Source organism: Sander vitreus, chromosome 4, assembly GCF_031162955.1.
Source record: "Sander vitreus isolate 19-12246 chromosome 4, sanVit1, whole genome shotgun sequence".
Lineage (NCBI taxonomy): Eukaryota > Metazoa > Chordata > Actinopteri > Perciformes > Percidae > Sander > Sander vitreus.
In genome coordinates, this window is record NC_135858.1 from 19,629,104 (window position 1) to 19,643,200 (window position 14,097).

Genomic DNA, 14,097 nt, shown 5'->3' on the forward strand with positions numbered 1-14,097 from the left:
GTAAACCATTTTTTTAAGATCACCAAACACAGCACATGCACATTAAATGACGAGGTGTAATACAAAACTGACAGACAAGCTGGATAAGTCCCTTATAGTTTCTAGAAGCTATCCGGATATTCTCCAGGTAGTTTAATATTTTAGTGGTTAATATTACTACTTACCATAGGCGTGTTCAAATTGTCAGGACGCTTTAAAAATTAAAGTAAGTATAAACCATAACTTGGTTCGTTAAAAGTGAGAGTACTGTTGCTGTAGTTACCAACAATTAGGCTACAGTTTGCAAGATTTTGAACAAACAATTGACATGGGAAATTAATATTTTCAGTAGCCATGGTGTAATTACCCAATTTTAATTATTTATAATTAGGCTATTAGGTTTACTATGTCATGTAGTTTAAGTAGGCCTAAAAGTGTATCAGTCCCAAGATAAATCTGAGGGGTCAGAGGGTGATTACAGCAAAGGGATGAGAGAGAAGAAATACACAAAATTAGGTTTACTTGTTCTAGTTATGCTTCAATCTGAGGGGGAAATCACTCTGGTTGCACTGCTCATAACTCACGTCCACACCACTATATCCTGTGATGTGAGGTTGCAAATAGAAATAACTTCATTTGAAGGAGTCACAAGCCAAAACGTTTGGGAAACCCTTGGTGTATAGTATCATAATATAAAAGTGTCATCATGGGTATGGACTTTTTTACTACCATATATTCTACAAGATTTCCCACTACTCTCTTATTTGATGTCTTTTAAAACAGAGATGTCATGTTGATAATATTTTACGAGCAAGATTTGTGTAGTTTTTCTTTCTTACAGCATTCAGCGGCCGACAGTGTCAGTCGCCACTGAACACAGAGAGCCCGTCCAGGCACTGATGTCACCGAGAGCAGCCATTTTTTAATGCTCCCCAACTTACTTACTATAGCAGCCTAGCAGATCACTGCAGCTCATAATAAGCTGCCGTGACAGGCAGGTCTAAATCATATTCATAACAAGGGGTCCAATAAGGACAAGGAAAAAAGGAAGGATGATTTAGATATGTCCTCTGCTTGGTCAGTTGGTTAGACTTTCAATAATTCTGGGGTAAATGGTATGGCTATCTGTGCTTGTTCTCAGGCTGTACTGCACTCTATTGGACGAAAGAAGTCATTGCATTAATCCACCAGGCAGAGAAACAAATGTCATCCAGCAGAGCAGGCATTATACCCATGTCTTTACTTTAAACCTCCTTGATGTACACATTGTGCAGATATGGCTCATTACAACATTTGAGTAGTATCAGTGTTTTTATAAAATACGAAGCCACATTGCTGTACAACAACGGACATGAAAATAAAAGTTTGACAAACCTACATCCATCCCACTGAACATCTTTATTCATAAACTGGTAAAATATAGCACATTTGTATAAAAATGTAGAAAATTGTACACAAAATATAACACTTGACTTCTGTCTATTGTAGTTAATGCTACTATTTTAGCTTTCTGTTGCTAAATGTGATATTCTTTTGCCAGCAAAAAAGTCAGGATGACAGTTATAAAAAAAAAAATGCACACATAGAAGGCAACATCCATAAAGTTCATTGATATAAAAAGATAATTTTATACAAAACATCTCATACATTCTAGAGAACAGCACTATCAATCAATGCTCATGCCCTTATTGCTAGTGTTAGTTTTGTGTTAAAATAGACTATTTGTGCATATTTTTGTCAGTCAATTTAAGGTGTCTTTGGTAGCTTGTACACTTTTTCCAAAATGAAGAAATGTTCATTCCCGCTAATGCTTAGTTAACTTTCAAGTGACGCTACTATTTTATCCTGAAAAGTCTTGTAAAATGCTTCAGCAATACTTTAATGTGGCCTCATAGAGTCTTGCTGTGCTCAGATATGTTCTTGAAAAATACTGTGATAATTCTTTAGCGCTATCAAAATGAGGTTCATGTGAATAGTCATAAGAGACAGAGACCGTTCCACACAGTGCTGTAGTCAGTGCAATGCCACAGTGTAAAATTAGTTGTCCTACCAATAGCTGCAGCCTTCTTCCATAACAGCTCAAAAGTCGCAAAAAAGTACCTCAGTGTACCCATGACAATATGTATTTTACTACAGTGGTAGCGATTGATCAAATTCCCACTTCTTGATCCCCTATCCTGAATTAGTAATGCAGAATTTTCCAAATAACTCCTCTTTGGGATTAGAGCCAAAGTGCAGCAGCACTGTACTGTGAATGTACCTCAGTTTCTCAAACATGGACAACTATTACTGATTTGTTTACAGATACAGACCAGCTGACTCGGGTTTCATTCAAAATAGCCGTCATCCTCAGCTGAGTCATGTACGAGTCGTTGGTCGGGTTAATTTTGAGCGAAGGCATATCAGACTTACTGTAATGTAGCAGGTTGCACACATATTATATTTGACCTTTACTCATAATCCCCTATGTATGTACCTTAGAAAGAGCAATGAACTTTCTGTTTTGCAGTTATAAACACCACTGGGAAAAAGAAGTACACAGCTGCTTTAGGAACACTTACAGTAAACATGTGGAGTGCAAACTCTCTGTCTGGAAAGGCAATTACAACATACATGTAATCTAAATACCAAAGATTCAAACACCAACAAGTCCTGAGTGTCTGTGTGTAGGCTATATGTGTGTCTGTGACTGCATTTGTGCATGTGTGGGAATACTGATATGCCACTATAAAGAGTGGTTTTTTTTTTTTCATGAAAAGGAATAGAAATCCTTAGCAATACAGATTAATATTTAGTAGCACCGAGAAATAATTTCTCAATCACTAAAAACAGAACTTTAGTCTTCACCCAGCTCTTCAAACAACCGTCTTACAAACTCCCGTCTGAATATTGGCCTTCAGAATCCAAGCAGTCTATCACAAGATGGGATGATGTATCCACTGTCTCATTGTCATATACACAACATATATAAATGTATTTAAAACTTATTTACATGCATCCTTCTCTGCTCCACTGTTGCCAGAGCCCCATGTGACCAGAATACCTGTTTGGAAAAAGGTTAATATCACTTTCACATCAGGCATATAGCTCTGTGTCTTACAGTAAGGCACAAAAAAACAAGTACCAAGGCTGCGAAAGAACAATACAGCGAGGGAGGTTGATCAGGCACCTTTGGTTTTAAGGTATTGGGTGGGGATTCTTACAATTTTGAAAACTGTGATGGGATCACATTAGTAGCTTAGTCTCAACTTGCAACCAAAACGTATTACAACATATCATTATTCCTTTTACATGGGTATCCGGTAGCAACAGACCCCTAGCCAGTTCTTGAGCCTGACTTGAATAAAAGTTAATGTGTGTTGGGTTTACGTATCAAGGCTTATAGGAAAAAAACAGCCCAGACTTATGATCCATTACATGAAATGGTCCATTCAAAAGTTTGTCTATCTTACTCTAACTGAACTTTCTTGCAATGTAACAGGTAAAATCAGTATAAGCAACAGCACTTAAGTGTTTTAAACCCCAGGCTGGTTACCTCTGGACAGGTCCATCATCAGGAATTATGGACAGGGGGGTTAACATTTTACAAATTGGGCCCCTCATCCACACTCTCCAGCACCATAGACCTTGGCATGGGCCACTCCTGACCCTCGGGCAGGGATCATCTGTACCCTTTGATCCCCCTTATGGCAGGCCTGCCTCTAGATACTGGGCTACAGTACATACATTTCCATGTGGGATCTCAATTAAAACATTAAGAACTGGCCAAGGCCTCTACTTGATTGTTCATCTGGAAAAAGATGCCACAAAGTCTTCTTCTAAGACAGTGTGTTCAGGTATTTATTCTCCCCAGCCAGAGAGGTAAGCATGGACGTCATGTCTCCTACAGCCATGTTGGACAGGCCAGAGCCTGCAGCTAGGCTGACAGAAGTCTGAGGGGTGGTGAGGCGAGATGAGGCCTGGGAGGAAGACCCAGGCTGACCCTGTAGGGGATTGTTGATTGGGCTATATGAGGAAGACTCAGCATCATCAATGATGGAGGTGAAGTCTATGCGAGCATTATCCAGGTCCAGGTTTTCTAAGGCATTGGAGATGGGGCCAGATTCAGGATAGGGAGTCATAGGGACAGGCTTTGTACCACCTGATGGGTTCAGGTTGGACCCCATACTGTGCTGCTGGTTGAGACAAGGTCCATTCTGGGGGTCCATGTGTTTGTCCATATCCATGTTTATCTGGCCCGAATAGTACATGTTGTTGTTATTGGAAGGAGAGAACATTTCGTTTTGCTGGTGCTGTGCATGCTGAACTGGAGGAAGTCGGACCGCTCGCCTGGGGCTGGAAGTGGAGTGGACAGGGCTGAGGTGTGGTGGGCTAGCGAGGTAGCCTCCTCCTACCTGTGATAGGCTGTTCTGGCGACTGAGAGGTTTCCGTCCCTGAGGGGGCCTGGGCACCACCATCTCCTGGCCATAACATGAGCCTTGGAGACCTGTCAGCTGCTGGTCTTTAGGTGTCACAGAGGTGGGCACTCGGCTGTGGGCTGAAGGACTCATGACCAGGTTCTGGTTGGGGTAGGATGGATAGGGCTGGCTAGAATAAAGATTATGGTTTTGGTGCTGTGGACTGTGCTGCATCATTGCTGTCTGGGCATTCATATCCATATTATCAGATGCCGGAGGAGGTTTTATTCCACTCTGCTGCAGCTGCTGTTGTTGCTGTTCTTGTTGCTGCTCCCACATGAGTGCTTGCTGTGACTGTACATAGTTCCTCACCATCATCTCCTTCACCTGTATCATGGGGGTTTCTGACCTCTGCCCATCTGAGAGTGCAGTGCCAGCACAGCCCAAGCTCAAGCCCCCTCCACTGGGGAAGGAGTTCTGGTTCTGCCCTTGAAAGTCACAGCTGGTATTGTTAGAGTTCCTCATCAGGACCTGGCCTGTCTGTTGTGGGTAACCCTGAGTCTGCTGGAGGAGCATCCGCTGCTGTTGGAGCTTTGCACTTTGACAGGCATTTCCACCTCCCATCCCAGGGTGAAACTGCTGCTCAGGCTTGATGGTGAGTTTGTGGGTTCCATCAGGACTGTTGTAGAGGGCTGTCTGATTGTTGAAGTGGGCTTGTGTCTGTTGAGGCTGCAGGCTAGGATCTGAATACTGCATTCCTCGCTGGTTCTGTAGAGCATGGTTGGAAGTTTGGATTTGGCTGTGGGAATCACTCCATGGGCCTACAGCATCACCACCCTGGCCTATGCTAGGGTAATGGGGGCCCGAGGGACTGAGCTGGCAGGTGCTCATACTGTACTCGGCCTGCTGGAGAAGTGCATTAGACATGCCCTCTGAGTGACTAGGCCTTGCTTGGCCCATTGGATTTCCACCAGCCCTGGAAGTGACTTCCCCTCCCTGGTTCTGGTAGTGTCCCTGCATGTAACCCTGGTCTGGGCAGCTCAGAGATTCATGGCTTGGGGACAGTTGGTTTCCAAGAGAACCTCCAATTCCTCCAAGAGTTTGATGTTGTTGCTGGTATCCCATGAAGCTTCTCTCTCCAGGGGGCATCATCATGGAACGATCCCTGGCATCAACAGGGGCAAGGTGGGGCTCCATACCCATAGCCTCCATCATTACATTCTCTGTAATGCTAGGTGGACGAGGGGAGTACAGGTGGCGGGAAAGACTGGTGTCAGAGCCACGGTGTTGCAGCGCATTCCTTCGGCCCATCATAGCTACATTATTAAGGCTATTGAAGCGCTTGGGGAGAGCTTGTGGATCTGCTACTGATCGAACCGGGTCACTGGCTCGCCTGCTGTTGTTACCTGGAGCCTGGTGAGGGTAGATAACACCAGTGCCATACTCTGTGTTGGCACTGTGCCTACGTGGCCCACCTGGTTGAAGGAAGGGAGGCAGAGGCTGCCCCTGGTACTCACTCAAAACACCTCCTCTTCTGCCTGGAGTACCTGGCTGCTCCATATTGGGTAAAGGAGTAGGTGGTGGTCCACCAGTTGCTGCAGCATATTTAGCCTTTAGGCTGTATTGCTGGGCGGGTGTTAAATTTGGAAGACCTGGCAATCCTCCTCCAGGACATGGAGCTCCTCTGCGATTGGTCTCAGGAGAGAGGGGGTCTCCACCACTCTGCTCTGGGCCAAGAAGGTGACACCCTACCCCTCCCGTTCCTCCCATTTGTGAGACCTCACTTGAGCGCCGGCTGGACAGGTAAGGAGACACCATGGAGGACCGACGGCTGACGGTATACGCAGAGCTTAGGCTGCTGGTACCGCTTCCTCTCCTGTCATTAGAAGAGCAGCCAATGGATGTGCCACCTCCTAACTCGTGATTGGACAGCTCCATAACTCGTCGATTTGAGAGGAGCGGAGAAGGTGCACACATTCCCATATTCTCCCCTGGACCTGAGAATGAACATCCAAAAGGAGGAAACAGCTTCATTAATACAAACCAAGAATGTTAATTTAGATGCATCATTAAAACAATCCCTGAATTCTCATAGGTCAGTTATGTTGTAACAATTCATTCTTCAGCCCAGTTGAAATATTCTATTTTCTGCAACAACTCAGACTTTACAAATATAAACTAAGAATGTTTATTTCATCCACAAACATACCAGGAAGTGCAGGTAGCTTGTTAGCACAGCGGCCAGGAGGGGTTGGCCTGCGGATTTGCTTCAGCTTGTCAATCTTCAGGTTCTCCAGCCTCTTTAAAGCCTGTGCTGACATTCCCATTGTTCCTACACTTCCTGGCTCTCCTCCTCCACCTGCAACTCCATCCTCCAGTGCTGTGAGATCCTCCAGACTTCCAGCTGCATTGAGGTTCATCTCCACCCCACTGTCATTGTTATTGGCACTCCCCAGTGGAGAACGTTCGCTACTGCATGATGATTGACCACCAGGGCTTGGCTGGGATTTCTGAAAGAAGTAATATAAATGTATTATATAATGCCTTTTCAAATGGCAGAAATGCTAAGTATATATGATTTGTACCTAATGGGCTGAAAACACCAACTGTTTTAACATTGGAGCTTTGTTTATTTTAAAGGATCTTGCAAGGCCATACATAAAATGCATCACCCACCAGAGCAGTCTCAGGAGCCAGAAGTTTGCAGTCCTCCCTGCGTGTCTCCTCTTTCTCCAGCAGTAGTTCAGAGCTCTGGCCTCCAGGGGTCATAGCTGAACCAGGGAGTCGAGGTCCTGTGTCTCCACGATGCTTCTTGGTTATGTGGGCTTCAGGGCCGTGCACCGTCTTCACGTGTTTACGCAAAGAACTTGGATCTGTGTACCGCTTAGTGCAGCCAGGAATCTTACATACATATGGTTTCTGTCAAAGAGCAAAGCTTCTGTCAATACAGAAAATCATGTTTGTGTGTACACAGTCTTGCATACCAAAATTTACTCTACTGCTACTGAAAGTGTCTCTCATATGTCGCCGATTACCATTCTTGAACCAATACAAACTAATGTCAGTGAATTTTTCTGACATTATTTGCATCAGTGTGAATCTCTACAAGGCTCAGTGGCCTTTGAAAAATAAAGTATGGTTCACTACAGTATCACTGTCAATAATGTTAGTGAATTTAGCTGTCAAGGTATTGTTCAATTTAGATTACTGGATTACTTTTCAGTGGTGCATACTACAGTACCTCATTGGAATGAGTTCGGTTCTGGTGCTTGGCCCGGTCTGAAGCATTGGAGAATGCCTTGTTGCAGCCTTCATGTTCACACACGTATGGTTTTTCGCCGGTGTGAGAGCGCAGGTGGGTCTTCAAATTCTCCAGGCGAGAGTAGGCCTTATTACAGCCTTCAAACTAAAACAACAATAATTACAATATATATATATATATATATATATATATATATAATATATATATATAATATATAATAACAATATACATACTTTCTTATTAAAACTACAACTTTCAATAGCCAATCAAAAACAGAGATAGAAACAGAGAGAAAGAAATTATATAGATGAAAACTAAAGGTACACTCACAGTGCACTTATGTGGCTTTTCTCCTGTGTGTCTGCGCATATGAACCACCAGCATGTACTGGGCTTTGAAAGGCCTCTGTTCTCGAGAGCACTCCTGCCAGTGACACACAAACTCCTTCTTTTCTCCATGGATGTGCTCATTGTTGATATGCTGTTAAATAGAGAGAACCTTAAATCAAAGTGGTATATTGTAGATGTTACAAATGCTGAATTTTTCCTGCTTTTTAGTCTCTCCATTCTACAATATTGGTTGATCTATCTCTTACATGAACTAGCTGGTCTTGTGTGTCAAATTCCTTGCTGCAGCTCTCCCAGTGGCAGTTGGTTTCATAGATGGCCTCTGGTTCAGGCTTCCCATCCTCCTTGTCCAAGTCATCCCTGCCATCCAGTAGACCCAGGAGTGGGTCCTGATGAAAATGTGTGGTTTTAGTGGTACTGAGTAATTTAGAAATTAATATAATTCTGGATTAATGCATGACATAAAAATCCTCGGTTGCTGCTGTTATTTATCATTATTCTACTACATTATTTGTGTGGAAAAAACAACAATGCGCATGCCCAAAGCCTTAGGCAATGAAATTGGATGGTATAAAATTGGTGCCAGGTCAGGCTGATTGCTTGTTGCCTAGCTGTGACTTGATTGGCTATTAGCCACTGGCAGCCATTAGTATTTGTTTTAAAGAAGAAAGTAATGTCGGTCACCGTGAACAATGTGGATTATCTTCTACAGCACAAATGTGAAAGTCTGCCTCTTAAAGACAAACTTTAGATTTAACACCTCAGTGATATTGTTATAAACCAAACCCTTGGTAAGAAATATTCCATTTAACCTGGAGTGGTTCTCCAAGAAAATGTGGCTAACTAGCTTATCAGAGAAGACACTTTTACTTTTTTGCTTCCCGTGTGTGTTTTTAGGATGGGATGGTACCTAGTCAAGAACGGGCTTTCAGGATCTCGAGCATCTTTCTGAGAGGATTACCAAACATGAAAGCAGCAGGACAACGTGGTAATTGATGGGAATGGGAAATTGAGCATTACAACAGCAAGTTGAGAACAGGTAGGCATATTTGCCCAGTCGTTTAACTATGTGGGAAATGTGAAATAGGGTATTCTGTTGGTTTTGTGTCTGTGCAAAGTAGTTGATGCCCCACCACTGTTTCCACCTAAAACACCACTGTGTTTAGCGATCATCTCGCATCACATTCACTATTCAACTCGCTGCAGCCAACAGTAGTCTTGATATTGATTTGGGGACAATGGCTATAGTTAGCTTGTATACATACTGTCAAATTACATTTACTGATTGTCATCCGTACGCAATAAGTTATGGACTTTAAATCTTGCTATCATAACGTTAGCTGGCTAACGTTTGGCTCGTAGCTGAGCCAAAGGGTTCTATGCATGGATGTGGTTCTATGAGCTGAGCGGACAAGAAATATCTCCCATTGCCATGTCGTATAAGTTCCTCCTATTTACTGGAGCAGTGAACAATGCTTGCATTGCATAGGAACCTTATGGGATGGGAATTGAGGTACAAGGGAAACAGAGTTATTGTTTAAATAAAAAATATAGATTGCAAAATGCATGAAAATATATTTTAATGGTCTTAAAAAATGTTCTTGTGGCAAGCGACCATGGTATAAGCCGATCAATGCATAATCCCTTAGGTATATACTGTAGCTACCAAGAGCAATTTGTTTGTCCTCCACTCACTTTTCTTGACTCCACAAATGTTTTTACTCTCAACTACTTTCAACTACTTGTGAGACTGTTTCTGTACCTGAGTGCCAGTGGAAGAAGGACTGGCCACATCTCCCTCTGACCTCTCCTCCAGGCTCTTTACATTCATGCCATCCATCATACCTCCCAGCCCTGGCTCTGTTTTTAGCTACAAAACAAAACACACATCATGTCACCTTTTGTTTCTGACACTTAGTTATTCACATTCATACAATTAACACATTTGAATTCTTCCTATCGTAAACCTGTTTTAGCTTCCTATTCCTACCTCCCATCCATCCTCTCCCAAGCAAAGAGTGCACTGATACTGAATTTTTCTGACAGCTTTGTATAGCGAGTGATTGAGCTGTCTTACGTGTCCATGCTTGGGTGGAGCGTGAAGCCGAGGATTGTGGGGGGGTAAGCGGGAACCTTGGCAGGGACCTGGTGTGTGTCCACCCAAAGGCGTCCCTCCGCCTCCTCCATACATTGAACCTTGTTGCCTGGATTGGCAGTTTATATTGCTGGAATAGCCGAGGGACGGGCTGTGGAGTAACAGAGAAAACAACAATATGATGACTTTAGGAGATTAAAAGCTAATGATACGGGTCAAATCAAAATGAATATAACCGGTGGCCAAGTTGCTGAAATATTAAAATCTGTAGGTGTAGGTTTCTATTAATTATTTGCCAATTTTCCTCATTTGACTTGGTGTAAATCTACATATGTACTGTTTGAAACTGTTTGCTGAGCAATTGAGCATCTAGCTTGCAGCTATCAAGCACTGTTGAATTTCACCAAAGTTTTGGTTTGTTCTTAAATGTATTTTATTGCAGTTTATCTGCATTTGATGTCTGTTTTCAACCATCTGTGGTGGCTTTAGAGATGTAATTAGCTCACGCTCATACTGGATGGTGTTTTGAAGTAGAAGATAAATGTAAGGTAATAAATATGCTAATGAAGGGATAGGAACTAACAACAAACTTCAAGCCTCAAAGTAAAACATTGCATATTCTATTTTAAGGGAAAAGGAAATGTGCAGCAGATACTTTAAATCAATTACCTTGGATATTAGACCTTACTAGTCGGAGGTGATGGATATGGATATTGCTGGCTTTTAAATGCATTTTTGTGCTTAACATAGATTAGTAAAATATCTGACCTCATGGTGCTCACAGAGAGATGGCCATAAGAACTGGCCCCGTTAGGGTTGCAGCGAGAGTTGACAAAGGCCACCAGGGAGTTGGGTGATGTGCGGATCACTGTCTGCAGGTCTACACTGGCATCAGACAGAGGAGAGATGGACAGAGCTCTCTTTTTACTCAGCTTCAGCATGGAACGAGGCGTGGAGAACCTCGAGCCTAAAAGGGGAGCAGGAGGATTAGCTTTGATGGTACAACATCTTTTAGAGACTAGATTTAAGGAAAGAGTGGGTAGTGTTGACATACCATCGACTGAGCCAATCTGATCAGAGCCAGGCTGAATCTGGCAGAAATTGTGATGTGAGGACATCATGTTGTTCTGGTTACAGTAGGGGGTGCTATTGCCACCTGTGAAAAATTAAGGACAGACAGAAACAATGAAACCTACCACTGCAAAGATCCACATTAACATCTCTTAAGGTGGATTTATGTTTGCACGCTCTACGCAGAGCTTTCGCCGTAGCCTACGTAAGTGGTCTGAAGTGTCAATTTAATGCAGGCAGACAATGGGTTTATAGTTTTCTGTAACTCACAATGGCCAGTGTGCATGTTCAAAATCTCAACTACACATGATGTTGACCTGCAGTCTTGTGCATCTAATGAGCTCATTGGTTGAACAAGAAAAGACAGCTACTTGAATTGGGGTTGGCCACACAACAATCATGTCATTTGGAGTTTTACTGTAGGTACAGCAGCAAGTAGCACTTGTAAAATCTAGCTTTTATGAAATGACAAGTGAGGATGAGAGCCAGTTAACTGTCCTGGGAGGTTTTATAGTCTAGACTCTTCCTCTTGGTGAAGTAGAATTGGAAACAAAGGGATGATAACATAATGCAACAGTAATCCACTGGCATCTCAGATTCACTATTTACATACTTAATGTTTACAGGGTCTATTTTTATCTCAGTTTAGATTAGTTCAAGCTGCTGACACATTTATATCTCAGCAGTACAACATCTTTTCTATTGTTAAAATCTGGGTAGTCTCAGTTTCTTACTCAGTAGAAAGACTCAGGTACTCAGGTATCTGTATGCCCAAATCAGTAGCAGCTGTAAAATTAAGGAGATGTAAAAGATACTCTGACTCACCCTCTGTGGGCGGCATGCCCCTGTGGCCCATCATACTGTGTGGCAGTGGGGCCTGAGGGGGCCTCATATATTGATCCATGCAGTGGCCAATCCCCTGTCCTGGGCCTGATCCATGAGTCATACTGGGAGTCATGTGATTATACATAGCGCGGCAGTCCTGGGAAGGGCCGTTGAGGATTGGGGCACGCAGCGAGGACACATCGCTGTAGGGAGACTGTTCTGATGGGACTAGGCTGCAGATATAAAAAAAACAGTTATTGATTATGAGAAATAATCTAAACTAATGTGCAAAATCAAATGGCAACTCCAAAAAGACATGATGTAGAATTGGTAGAATGTAGTGCAACAATGTTCTCTTTAAAATGCCTTCTCCTCTATACATGATGAAGAGCAAAATTGGGCTTGAAACATTGTACTTTTGTGACAAAATAGACATTTTAAGGTTCAAGAGTGTTGCAAGTCACTGAGAGGTAGAAAGCATTACAGAGGAACATATTCAGTAGTGGTAGGTGAGTAGATTAGGGACCCTAAAGTGAATACATGTAAGACATTAATGAGAAAGATAAATTAGAACTAAATTAAATAAATTTACATTTTACCAAAACTTAATACATAAATAACCAAATGGGCAATACATATTGAAAGGATATTATATTTCTGTTATTATGTTTCCTGTGTCACTTTTGGGCCCATATAAATGAGAGAAGATTATGGCAATTGTAAAGCTTCTATAAATTCTACCTTTTTATAGTAACCTTTTAGAGTTAGTAGACAGTAGAAGGAAGCACTGTCAGTGGAGCTGAACTCTGAGAAAAAAGACCCAGATGCTCATCTCTGCTCTAATGTCTTGTGATGTCTCGTTCTCGCCACTAGATGGGGTATAACCCTTATGTTGGTCTACACTGTGGAAACTTACTCATCTGGGTTTTCCCCTACCGAACTAGAGAAGGGAAGCTCCATTGGAACTTTCCAACCTTCTTATGAATTTCAATGTTTTCTCTGACCTTATTTCAGTCTCACTGGTTAGTTCAAAATCTGTCTTTTTCTCTCTCTCTCGCTCCTCTCCTAGTCTCCTAAAGGGGCAGACTTCATCTATCCACCTTCTCCTAAATCGTCCTTTCAGGTTTTTAATTCTTTCACCACAACGTGTATTCCACACAGGAACTTAATCTGTCCTCTCTAATCCACTGTGCTGGTTCCCCCCGACTCTACCTCTCCCTCCCATTCTTCCTCCTTTCTCCCATTCATCCCTTCTGTTCTCTCTCTCTCTCTCTCTCTCTCTCTCTCTCTCTTTCTCTCTCTGTCACTTTCTATCTCCTCCTCCTCCTCCTCCTCCTGCTCCTCTGTCTTTCTCTGTCCCGACCAGCCACCTTTCTCTCCATCTCTCTCTGTTTCTCCCTCACTCTGGGTAACCTGAGCGGGGTGCGAGGCAGTCATGCAGAGCGCAGCGGGGCCTGGTCAGCCTGTAATTAGCAGCTGTCAGAGAGAGGCCGAGTCCACCCGCAACCTGGGTGGCATGAGGAAGGGAGGGAGAAGAGGGGAGGAGTGAGGGGCTGAGCTAGTACTGTGTCCACAACAATTGCAGCGAGACCTAGACTTCTGCATCCTCAGAATATCTGTGTGATGAAAATAGGAACAGTCTCCGAGCCTCTAAGATGAGTATGATCCCTGCTTTAAGAGATGGACTTCTGCGATTTCTGAGAAGATTGATTAATCTCAGCATATAGACTGGAAGCGGGGGAAACGGATAGCCGGCATCTGTCTAAAGTTAGAAAATATATCTACCAAGACCTTCAAACTTATTGACACAAAGTCAAACCTGTACAAAAACAGAAAACAACTACATTTGTGATTTTAGGGGAAGCGTTAATGCTGGGCCAGGAGCAGTGACTGCACAACTTTTCATCTCAGTCTTGTCATCACAGTGAGGTTGCCAGGTTTTATACCATTGTGGCAACCATATCTGTCAACCCATGCAATAGTTGTGCTGGGAGGATGGATAAACTGTTTGTCAATAAACATGTAAGCCTGCATTAATCTGCTGGGGTCCATATGTTGACTGACATTAGCTCTCACAGATATACCACTATTGTTGTATATGTTGGCTGCTAAGTAAAAAAG

General features: G+C 42.9%; 1 protein-coding gene across 1 annotated transcript in view; it reads right to left on the reverse strand.

The window, feature by feature from the left end:
• Nucleotides 1–1,358: 1,358 nt before the first annotated feature.
• The window catches only part of gli1 (GLI family zinc finger 1), a 58,406-nt gene continuing 45,667 nt past the window's right edge, over nucleotides 1,359–14,097 (reverse strand). Inside the window, exons 3-13 of the mRNA XM_078248906.1 lie at nucleotides 11,977–12,209; nucleotides 11,135–11,236; nucleotides 10,849–11,047; nucleotides 10,063–10,231; nucleotides 9,748–9,855; nucleotides 8,234–8,374; nucleotides 7,969–8,118; nucleotides 7,618–7,782; nucleotides 7,053–7,295; nucleotides 6,586–6,886; nucleotides 1,359–6,373 (exon numbers count right to left, since the gene is read on the reverse strand). Coding sequence (XP_078105032.1) covers nucleotides 3,798–6,373; nucleotides 6,586–6,886; nucleotides 7,053–7,295; nucleotides 7,618–7,782; nucleotides 7,969–8,118; nucleotides 8,234–8,374; nucleotides 9,748–9,855; nucleotides 10,063–10,231; nucleotides 10,849–11,047; nucleotides 11,135–11,236; nucleotides 11,977–12,209 — 4,387 coding nt within the window. The 3' untranslated portion in view covers nucleotides 1,359–3,797. The remainder of the gene's footprint in view (nucleotides 6,374–6,585; nucleotides 6,887–7,052; nucleotides 7,296–7,617; nucleotides 7,783–7,968; nucleotides 8,119–8,233; nucleotides 8,375–9,747; nucleotides 9,856–10,062; nucleotides 10,232–10,848; nucleotides 11,048–11,134; nucleotides 11,237–11,976; nucleotides 12,210–14,097) is intronic.